This window comes from Garra rufa, chromosome 25, assembly GCF_049309525.1.
Source record: "Garra rufa chromosome 25, GarRuf1.0, whole genome shotgun sequence".
Taxonomy (NCBI): domain Eukaryota; kingdom Metazoa; phylum Chordata; class Actinopteri; order Cypriniformes; family Cyprinidae; genus Garra; species Garra rufa.
Genome location: NC_133385.1, coordinates 28345712 through 28358245, shown reverse-complemented (window position 1 = coordinate 28358245; position 12534 = coordinate 28345712). Strand labels below are relative to the sequence as shown.

Below are 12534 nucleotides of genomic sequence, written 5' to 3'. Positions count from 1 at the left end.
AGCAGAAGACTTAATAGAAAATTTGTTTATCATGTAATCTCATAGATGTTTACTTTTGCCTTGTATTTTGCCATTCTTGAAACCAGCCCTTTTGTCAATCACAGCACTTACTGTGAAAGTGCGAGAGTCCATGAGCGGATCTACAGCGTGTTTGCGATGTGATGCTTGATGGAGTCTCTACCAGTAAGGTCACTTTACATTCACATCACACAGCACAGCTTGATTAATGGAGAGGCTGAGGAATGGATTCTTTAATTTGATTAATTAGGCTTAAGACCTCGTCTGCAGAGGTCTGATGAGAATTGAATATAAGCATTCTGAAGAGCCTCGAAACCCGCATTAAGGGATCGTTATATATGGAATAAATGAACATTATGTGTCGATCAGGAAACTCAATGAATGAGGGAGAAGCTAATGGGTTTGATTACAAGCAACCCCATTAAAACTTTTGTCCCAGTTTGGCCCCATGTGCATGAAGAGATTAGTGACTGGGATACAACTAATGCACTCTCATTATCCTCATAAGCAAGCTTAATATCATGAGGGGCCTTGCCCAATGATGCCACAATTATCATTATTAACACAGGCTGTAAAGAAAAGAGGAAGGAAAGTTTCTGTTTTAGTCAGTTTCTATACAACCAATTTAGCTTTATAGCACGGTACATTACGTTTGATAACTCAACTAGTTCTTAGACTAACAAAACTTTGGAAGTCAGTGTATGGAACAAAAACATAAATTAAAAAATGTAATTGTGACTTTTATCTCATAATTCATTCAATTAATTTAGTTTTTCCTCAGAATTACGAGATATAAAATTATAATTTTGACCTTTTTTCTTGCATTTCTGACTCCATCTTACAAGTTTATAGCCCCTTTTACACAGTAATACCATAAAATTACTGGTGTATGACATTCTGTCTTTTTACCGGTAAAGCACAGAGAAAATGTGCATCAGAGTGACTGGCCCAGAGTAGACATCTTATATCAGTGCGTTCTGATCTCGTACATGTTCATACCGGTAATCTTTTTCTGCGATACAAATTAATGCACATTATTTATATCTCACAATTCCAACTTTATTCTCATAGTTGCAGATTTATATCTCAGAGTATAAGACTTTTCCTAGCAATTTTTAATTTATATATCACAGACCTGACTTTTTCTCACAATTGTGAGTTTATATCTCGCAATTCTGACTATTTTTTCTCGCAATTGTCAGTCTATATCTCACTGTCCTGGCTTTTTCCTTGCAACTGTGAGTTGATATTTCACAATTTGCAGTTTTTCTTGCATTTGTAAGTTTATATCTCACAATTCTGACTTTTTTCTCACAATTGTGAGTTGATATTTCACAATTCTACCTTTTTTTCTTACAACTGCAAATTTATATCTCACAATTCTCACAACTTTTTCCCCCAATTGTGAGTTTAAATTTCACAATTCACACTTTTTTCTCACAACTGTGAGTTTAAATCTCACAATTTAGACTTTTTTCTCACAATTGTGAGTTGATATTTCACATTTCTAAGTTTTTTCTTACAATTGCAAATTAATATCTCACAATTCTGACTTTTTTCTTGCAATTGTGAGTTTTTACTTACAATTCACACCTTTTTCTCGCAATTGTGAGCTTATATCTCTCAGTAGTGACTTTTTTCTCACCGTTGTGGGTTTATCTCACAGTAGTGACTTTTTTACTCACAATTGTGAGTTTTCATCTTACAATTCACTTTTTTTCTCGCAATTGTGAGTTCATATCTCACATCTCTCACAACTTTTTTCTCCCAATTGTGAGTTTAAATTTCACAATTCACACTTTTTTCTTGCAATTTTGAGTTTATACCACAATTCTGACTTTTTTTTGTAATTGCAAGTTTATATCTCAAAATTCAGATTTTTTTCTCACAATTGTGAGTTTATATCTCACAAGTCTGACTTTTTTTTCTTGCAATTGTAAGTTTATATCTCACAATTCACACTTTTTTCTTGCAATTATGAGTTTATATTTTACAATTCACACTTTTTTCTTGCAATTATGAGTTTATATTTTACAATTCACACTTTTTTCTCATAATTGTGAGTTTATATCTCACAGCAGTGACTTTTTTCTTGCAATTTCAAATGTATATCTCACAATTTATATCTCACAGTCCTTACTTTTTATCTCCAATTGTGAATTTTTATCTCACAATTCCATCTTTTTTCTTACAATTGTGAGTTTTTATTTTACAGTTCACACTTTTTGCTTGCAATTGTGAGTTTATATCTCGCAGTCCTGACTTTTTTTCTCACTTTTGTGAGTTTATATCTCACAACTCACAACTTTTTTCTCTCTGTGAGTTTATATTTTACAATTCACACTTATTTTCTCGCAATTGTGAGTTTATATCTCACGGTCCTGGCTGTTTTTCTTGCAATTGTGAGTTTGTACCACAATTCTGACTTTTTTTCTTGCAATTGCAAGTTTATATCTCAAAATTCAGACTTTTTTCTCACAGTTGCAAGTTTATATCTGATGTTGCATATAATGTTGTGTCACTGCATGATGCGATAATTGTGTATTGACGTAAAACGTTGTCATTAATTAAAATATACAATAACATTACTCAGACTAAATGGCCATCTTGGTGAAAAACATAATTTGACTAAACCTAACCTAGAATTTTAACTGTCCACTATGATTTTTCCCCACAACAGAGTGGAACTACTGAGCTTGGCAAGGTCAGTATAAGTGTAAAGATGTTTACACAGTATCAGCATGTATTTAGAAACAACTGTCTAGTAGAGCTCCATATTCTGTCACAGGACCTCAGTAGGTCTCAGCTCAAACAGTTTCAGGCACAGAGCCACATTGCAGGCAGGCTGCGTCTTGTTGGAGGTCCTTAACATGGAACCAACTTCCACAACCTACCGAATATAATCACTATTGAGTGTAACCATTTTAATAACAACTGTCATTAACTAAAACCGAAACCATCAAAATATTTAATCAACATAAAATATATCTAAAAAAGAAAATAATAATAAATAAATAAATAAATAAATAACAAAGTCTAATATTTTGAATTAATAAGAAATGTTGTCAGGTTGATTAAATAAGATTAACAAAATTAACAGCAAAACCAATATTAATATTAATAAAAATATTATTAATTGCAGAAAAAAAAACACATTAAACTTAATTTATTTCAGCTAAATTGCCAAGGTAATATTTCTCATTTCTGTATGGTTAAAGTGCTAAATGAATCTTAAAAAAAACAAAAACAAAAACGTTTAAATCTACAATTTGTAATATTTTTACACAAAAATAATCTATAAAAAACAAAATTTAATATTTTTAATTATTTATATATATAATGTATCATCATATAATAATAATAATAATAATAATAATATATAACTAAATAAAAAATAAAATTGAATTCAAAATATTAACAAAAAAATATAAATACTACTACTAAAAATAGACCATAGATGCTATAGATGTTGATTAAATAAGATGAATTAAATTAATTACAAAAACAATATTAATATGAAAAAAATATTATTAATTGCAAAAAAAAAAAAAAAAAAACATTAAACTTTATTTTAGCTAATTGCCAAGGTAATATTTTCTGTGTTGTTAAAGTGTTAAATGAATCTTAAAATAAATAAATAAATAAAAATCTAAAATTTTGAATATTTTTCAATAAAAATAATCTTTAGGTCCCTCCACAGATTCTCAATTGGATTTAAGTCAGGACTCTGGCTGGGCCACTGCAAAACGTTAATGTTTTTGTCTGCTAACCATTTCTTCACCACTTTTGCTGTGTTTGTGTTTTGGGTCGTTGTCGTGTTGAAATGTCCACTGGTGCCCAAGGCCAAGTTCCTCTGCAGACTGCCTGATGTTGTTGTTGAGAATTTTGATGTATTGCTCCTTTTTCATGGTGCCGTTTACTGTGATTAGGTTTCTTGGTCCACCGGCTGAAAAACACCCCCAAAACATTAGGTTCCACCACCATGTTTGACAGTGGGGATGGTGTTCTTAGGGTTGAAGGCTTCTCCTTTTTTACGGTAAATGAAGGCTACATCACTGTGGCCAAACAATTCAATTTTTGTTTCATCTGACCATAAAACAGAAGACCAGAAGTCTTCTTCTTTGCCCACATGAGCATTTGCAAAGACCAAGCAGGCTTTTATCTGGAGAACTGGTGTCCTCCTTGGTCTGCGTCCGTGAAACCCAGCGGTTTGCAGTGTCCGTTGGACTGTCTGCCTTGAGATGTTTCCACCAGCAGAGCCCAGATTCATCAGAATGGCCTTGGTGGTGATCCTTGGATTCTTTTTTACCTCTCTCACTATCCTCCTGGCCAGCACAGGTGTCACTTTTGGCTTCCGACCACGTCCTCTGAGATTTTTCACAGTGCAGAACGTATTGTAATTTTTAATAAACCTTTGCACTGTAGCCACTGGAACTTCAAAACATTTAGATATGGTCTTATAGCCCTTTCCTGACTTGTGAGCAGCCACAATGCACAGCCGCAGGTCCTCAGTGAGCTCCTTTGACTTAGCCATGACTGTCCACAAACCAACAGCAGAGAGCTTCTGTTTTTCACCTGTTGAGTTGATTAAAAAACAGCTGTTCCCAATGAATCAGGGTAATTAGGATGCTTTAGAACAGCTTGGACTATTTGGAATGGTACAGAACTTTGGATTTTCCCATAGACTGTGACAGTTTGCAAAGGGTATGAATAATTTTGGACATGCCACTTTTTGTTCAAATGTAAATAAAAGCTGAGAAATATTTTTTTCCACAACGATGCCTCTTGTACATCGTCTTTTTATCTTTTGGGAGAAGCATGTGTCATTTCCGGTCAAAAAAAAAAAAAAAAACTTGCTGGTTACATAAAAGTAACTTTTAAGTCAAAATTTGCCATGGGTATGAATAATTTCGGGCTTGACTGTATATATAATGTATCAGCAAATTCTTAAAAATAATAAATAACTACATAAAAAATCAAATCAAATGCAAAATATTAACATTAATATAAATATAAATACTAATACTAAAGATAGACTATTGATGCTACAGTAACACTGGTGTAAAGAAATTTAGTCAGATTAATTAAATAAAATTAATAAATTAATAAAATTAATTAATTGCAAAAAATTATTCAACTTAATTTATTTCAGGTAACTGCAAAGGTAACATTTATTAATAAATAACAAATAAATAAATGTAATATTTTAAATATTTTGAAATATAGACTGGTTGATTAAATAAGATTAATAACAATTAAAGAACATTAATAAATAAAACAATATTAATGTTAAAAAATATATTATTAATGGCAAAAAAATTAATTATTTCAGCTAATTGCCAAGATAACATTTCAAATTTTTTGTTGAATTGCTAAAATAATCTAAAATATATAAATAAATGAATAAATACATAAATACATAAATAAATAATTATTAAAATAAATATATAAAACATAGAAAATAAAAATATAAAAATAAATAAATACAAAATAAATAAAAATTAACCGGTAACACTTTACAATAAGGTTCATTAGTTAACATTAGTTAACCACATTAGTTAACATGAACTAATAATGAACTGCACTTATACAGCATTTATTAATCTGTGTTAATGTTAACTTCAACATTTACTAATACATTATTAAAATTTTGTTAACATTAGTTAATGCAGTGTGAACTAACATGAACAAACAATGAACAACTGTATTTCCGTTAACTAATGTTAATAAAGATTAGTAAATACAGTAACAAATGTATTGCTCATGGTTAGTTCATGTTAGTTAATACATTAGTTAATGTTTAACTAATGAACCTTATTGTAAAGTGTTACCAATTAACCTAAGGTTGATTAAATGAGACTTATAACAAAAGCAATTTCATGCCAGTTCATGTCAATGTTACCATGTAAATCATTTCAATCTTACCACAACGTAACAATTTTGCTTTTTCTTTACAGTGGTAGATTTTTGAGTGCACTTTATCTTTAAGATAATCTTTAACCTTGTGTTTGCTTTAGTTATAATTGGTCTCTACTTGTATATAAATTAAAAGGTATTCCATAAAAAGAACTGCACAGTGTCCCTTGAAGGCAGTTACAATGATTGGCTTTTTATTATAGATGATTGCATAACAGCCATCTCTGGTTGAAATGGGCCCGAGGTAAAGCTTTATGATTTAGACTCCAATTAAATTACCTCAGTCACACTGACAGATGAACTCAGACCACGGCCTTGTGAGGTCTTTTGAAGAAATAAGCCAGCAATGTCAAAGTTCAGATACGGCACAGCTAATGTATTTGACGCCATGGACATTGAATCTCGCCTCTTAATTAATTTCCTCCGTCTAACCCGCTGTACTGTCGACACTTATGATTACAGACGCCGCTGGGCATTTCATCCTTATAAAATAAGTCTTAAAGGGATGGTACACCGTAAAACTAAAATTCTGGCGTTGTTTATTTAGCCATATCTTTTGAAAAGTATATTCTTTACTTCAAAAGAACACAAAAGGAGTTGTTTATAGATGTAAAAACATAACCAGACTTGTGTAGTTTCTTAAGAAAGTGATTGTGGGTGTTGCCTGGATGTTGTTTTTAGGTTATTCAGTGTTTTAAATTAATTTCCTCTGTCTAACCCGCTGTACTGTCAACACTTATGCTTACAGGCGCCGCTGGGCATTTCATCCTTATAAAATAAGCCTTAAAGGGACGGTACACCTAAAAACTACAATTCTGGCATTGTTTATTTAGCCGTATCTTTTGAAAATTGTATTCTTTACTTTAACAGAAAACAAAAGGACTTATTTATATATTTAAAAACATAATCAGATTCATATAGTCTCTTAAATAAGTGTGAGTGGATGTTGCCTGAATGTTGTTTTTAGGTTATTAAGTGTTTTAAATTAATTTCCTCTGTCTAACTCGCTGTGCTGTCGACACTTATGATTACAGACACCGCTGGGCATTTCATGCTTATAAAATAAGCCTTAAAGGGACGGTACACCTAAAAACTACAATTCTGGTGTTGTTTATTTAGCCATATCTTTTGAAAATTGTATTCTTTACTTTAACAGAACGTAAAAGGAGTTGTTTATAGATTTAAAAACATAATCAGATTTATGTTGTTTCTTAAAAAAGTGTGAGTGGATGTTGCCTGAATGTTGTTTTTAGGTTATTCAGTGTTTTAAATTAATTTCCTCTGTCTAACCCGCTGTACTGTCAACACTTATGCTTACAGGCGCCGCTGGGCATTTCATCCTTATAAAATAAGTCTTAAAGGGACGGTACACCTAAAAACTACAATTCTGGTGTTGTTTATTTAGCCATATCTTTTGAAAATTGTCAATACTTATGATTACAGACATTGCAGGGCATTTTATCCTTATAAAATAAGCCTTAAAGGGACGGTACACCGTAAAACTAAAATTCTGGTGTTGTTTATTTAGCCATATCTTTTGAAAATTATATTCTTTACTTCAACAGAACACAAAAGGAGTTGTTTATAGATGTAAAAACATAATCAGACTTGTGTAGTTTCTTAAGAAAGTGAGAGTGGGTGTTGCCTGGATGTTGTTTTTAGGTTATTCAGTGTTTTAAATTAATTTCCTCTGTCTAACCCGCTGTACTGTCAACACTTATGCTTACAGGCGCCGCTGGGCATTTCATCCTTATAAAATAAGCCTTAAAGGGACGGTACACCTAAAAACTAAAATTATGGCATTGTTTATTCAACCATATTTTTTTGAAAATTGTATTCTTTTCTTTATCAGAACACAAAAAGAGTAATTTATAGATGTAAAAACATAACCAGATTTATATAGTTTCTTAAAAAGTGTGAGTGGATGTTGCCTGGATGTTGTTTTTAGGTTATTCAGTGTTTTAAATAAATTTCCTCCGCTAACCCTCTGTACTGTCGACACTTATGATTACAGACGCCGCTGGGCATTTCATCCTTATTGAATAAGCCTTAAAGGGACGGTACACCTAAAAACTAAAATTCTGGCGTTGTTTATTTAGCCATATCTCTTGAAAATTGTATTCTTTACTTCAACAGAACACAAAAGGAGTTATTTATAGATGTAAAAACATAATCAGCTTTTTATAGTTTCTTAAAAAAGTAAGAGTGAACGTTGCCTGGAAGTTGTTTTTAGGTTATTTAGTGTTTTAAATTAATTTCCTCTGTCTAATCGCTGGTTAGACAGTGTTTTAAATTAATTTCCTCCACCTAACCCGCTGTACTGTCGACACTTATGATTACAGACACAGCTGGGCATTTCATGCTTATAAAATAAGCCTTAAAGGGATGGTACACCGTAAAACTAAAATTCTGGCATTGTTTATTTAGCCATATCTTTTGAAAATTGTATTCTTTACTTCATCAGAACACAAAAGGAGTTATTTATAGATGTAAAAACATAATCAGATTTATATAGTTTCTTAAAAAAGTCTAAGTGGATGTAGCCTGGATGTTGTTTTTAGGTTATTCAGTGTTTAAAATTAATTTCCTCTGTCTAACCTGCTGTGCTGTCGACACTTATGATTACAGATGCCGCTGGGCATTTCATCCTTATAAAATTAGCCTTAAAGGGATGGTACACCTGAAAACTAAAATTATGGCATTGTTTATTCAACCATATTTTTTTGAAAATTGTATTCTTTTCTTTATCAGAACACAAAAAGAGTTATTTATAGATGTAAAAACATAACCAGATTTATATAGTTTCTTAAAAAGTGTGAGTGGATGTTGCCTGGATGTTGTTTTTAGGTTATTCAGTGTTTTAAATAAATTTCCTCCGCTAACCCTCTGTACTGTCGACACTTATGATTACAGACGCCGCTGGGCATTTCATCCTTATTGAATAAGCCTTAAAGGGACGGTACACCTAAAAACTAAAATTCTGGCGTTGTTTATTTAGCCATATCTCTTGAAAATTGTATTCTTTACTTCAACAGAACACAAAAGGAGTTATTTATAGATGTAAAAACATAATCAGCTTTTTATAGTTTCTTAAAAAAGTAAGAGTGAACGTTGCCTGGATGTTGTTTTTAGGTTATTTAGTGTTTTAAATTAATTTCCTCTGTCTAATCGCTGGTTAGACAGTGTTTTAAATTAATTTCCTCCACCTAACCCGCTGTACTGTCGACACTTATGATTACAGACACCGCTGGGCATTTAGTCCTTAAAAAAAATAAGCCTTAAAGGGACGGTACACCTAAATCTAAAATTCTGGCATTGTTTATTTAGCCATATCTTTTGAAAATTGTATTCTTTACTTCAACAGAACATAAAAGGAGTTATTTATAGATGCAAAAGCATAATCAGATGTATATAGTTTCTTAAAAAAATGTGAGTAGATGTTGCCTGGATGTTGTTTTTAGGTTATTTATTGTTTCAAATTAATTTCCTCCGCTAACCTGCTGTGCTGTCGAGACTTATGATTACAGACGCCGCTGGGCATTTCATCCTTATAACATAAGCCTTAAAGGGATGGTAAACCTAAAAACTAAAATTCTGGCGTTGTTTATTTAGCCACATCTTTTGAAAATTATATTCTTTACTTCGACAGAACACAAAGAGAGTTGTTTATAGATGTAAAAGCATAATCAGACTTGTGTAGTTTCTTAAGAAAGTGTGAGTGGACGTTGTCTGGATGTTGTTTTTAGGTTATTCAGTGTTTTAAATTAATTTCCTCCATCTAACCCACTGTACTGTCAACACTTATGATTATAGACACTGCTGGACATTTCATTCTTATAAAATAAGCCTTAAAGGGACGGTATTCCTAAAAACTACAATTCTGGTGTTGTTTATTTAGCCATATTTTTTGAAAATTGTATTGTTTACTTCAACAGAACACAAAAGGAGTTGTTTATAAATGTAAAAACATAATCAGACTTGTGTAGTTTCTTAAGAAAGTGTGAGTGGACGTTGCCTGGATGTTGTTTTTAGGTTATTCAGTGTTTTAAATGGTTTTTAACATGTTGTTTTGCAGTCCTGACTGTTTTTAAGTGGTTTCCTGCTCACCCAAATCAAAAGAGCTCACCTTTTTACTAGTCTGAACGCTTAGAAAAGTAATAACACACTATTTGAAGCATCATTCATGTCTGTATGAGCTGTACAGCAAAATGTAACACAGTTAGAGGATTGTTCAAATCATAAGCTCTGATTATGGCAGTAATGATCCTTTATGAGCCTTATATGCAAATATGAGCTTTAGCAACCACCACTAATACATCTTCTTTAAACACTGTAAAAAGCTTTTTGTTCACTTCTATTTTAGTGACAATGGCTAATGTGTGATTGTTATAGTAAACTTGCGCATACATCAGAGGAAAAGTTGTTTTCGCAATTAACGTCCTGGCGAGAGGAAGATGATTTCGAATGAAGCGTCTGGCAGAAAGTTGTATTCATCATTTTATTCATAATTTACTTGGGGTTTTTCAGACATAACAGCCTAATATAAAGCACATTATTTATATTCTAGTGATTCTTTGGGGAAGTGTAGCACTTGGTTAATTTAACTGTGTCTATTTACTGCACAGTGTGGGTGTGACCAAAACCAATTCTCACTCTTTAGGGGGCTTTGGACTGGTGTTAATGTTTTGTGGAGATGCATGATTGTTTCAATATTGGCATAATCCCCTCATAATGAATCCAAATGATGTTTAAATTGTTCTTTGCAAACTCCATGAGAACTAAGGTTTTTTTTTCCATGACGGTAATTCATTATCATAAGTATCGACCTGAACATTTCATAAATACAGATGGCACACTTCAAAATCATTTCAAACGATTAGTTCAGGCCAAAATGAAAATTCTGTATATTTATTCACCCTCATGTCATTTCACTGACTTTTACTCTTCAGTGGAACACAAAGGAGATCTTTTGGTCACGCTTTTCCATGATTTAAAAAGATAGTTCATCCAAAAATGTAAATTCTTTCATTAATCACTCACCCTCATGTCGTTCCAAACCCCTAAGGCCTTCATTCATCTTTCATCTCTATGCAGGGTCAGAAAGTTATTGGATTTCATCAAAAATATCTTAATTTGTGTTTTAAAAATGAACGAAGGTTGAATGGAACGACAGTGATTAATGACAGAATTTTTTGGTGAACTAACCCTTTAAGTCTCAAAAAGGACACAAAAGCATCATGAAAGTATTGTTAAAATATGATAAAAGTAGATCTGATTTAGGAATTAATCATTCAGACTGGGTTTGTGAACTGAATAAACATATTCCAGCAAAACAATGGCTTCATAGAAGAGTAAATAGATCAACAAAAAACTACTTCATTAATGCATCAAGAACTGCCAGTGCTAAGATTTTGGGTAAATAATAAATAATACAATTTGGATTGTTTTTGTTAAAATGTGCTAAACTTTTTGTTTCTTTAAATACACTGCCATTCAAAAGTTTGTGTTAAGTAAGATGAAAGAAAGAAAGAAAGAAAGAAAGAAAGAAAGAAAGAAAGAAAGATGCAAATTAATTAATTAAAACCAAACTTTTATAGTGTACATTCAGAAGATTTTAAATGCAGTGAACGAGTCATATGTGTGGAAGTCCGTTTCCACCACTGAATAAAAGATAATTGCAAAAGGTCATTGCAACTTTTTATCTCACAATTCTGACTTTTTTCTCAGAATTGCGAGTTATAAACTCAAAATTCCAAGTTATGAAGTCAGAATTGGGAGATATAAACTCGCAATTCAGATTTTTTTCTGAGAATTGCAAGGTTATATCTTGCAATTCGAATTATTAAGTCAGAATTGGGAAATATAAACTAAAAAAAAAAAGTCAGAATTGCGAGTTTTTATCCCTTAATTCTGACTTTATATCTCACAATTCTGATTTTATAACTTGCTACTGCGAGTTTATATCATGCAATTCTGAGAAAAAAGACAGAATTGTGACAAAAAAGTCAGTATTGCGAGTTATCAACTCACAATTGCGTAAAAAAGTCAGAATTGGGAGTTCATATCCTACAATTCTGACTTTACATCTCGCAATTCTGACTTCACTCAGTTGTGAGAAAAAAGTCAGAGTTGTGAGGAAAAAAGTCTGAATTACGAGATATAAACCCGAATATGCTATAAAAAGTCAGAATTATGAGTTTATATCATGCATTTCTGAAAAATATTCTGAACTGTGAGAAAAAAGTAAGAATTGTGAGATATGAACTTGCAATTGCTATTTAAAGTCAGAATTGCGAGTTTATATCCTACAATTCTGAGAAAAAAGTCAGAATTGTGAGTTTATATCCCACAATTCTGACTTTATATCTTGCAGTTCGGACTTTATAACTTGCAATTGCGAGTTTATATCATGTAATTCTGAGAAAAAAGTCAGAATTGTGAGTTTATATCCCACAATTCTGACTTTATATTTCACAATTCGGGGCTTTATAACTTGTAATCATGAGTTTATATCATGAATTTCTGAGATAAAAAGTCAGAATTGCGAGATATAAACTTGCAATTGTTTATATTTCACAATTCTGACTTTATAACTTGCAA

The 12534-nt window shown here is 31.8% G+C and overlaps 1 protein-coding gene across 1 annotated transcript in view; it reads right to left on the bottom strand.

The window, feature by feature from the left end:
- Positions 1-6324, bottom strand: part of acot19 (acyl-CoA thioesterase 19) — a 14923-nt gene extending 8599 nt beyond the window's left edge. Inside the window, exons 1-2 of the mRNA XM_073831658.1 lie at positions 6214-6324; positions 2805-2908 (exon numbers count right to left, since the gene is read on the bottom strand). Coding sequence (XP_073687759.1) covers positions 2805-2908; positions 6214-6324 — 215 coding nt within the window. The remainder of the gene's footprint in view (positions 1-2804; positions 2909-6213) is intronic.
- Positions 6325-12534: the final 6210 nt, after the last annotated feature.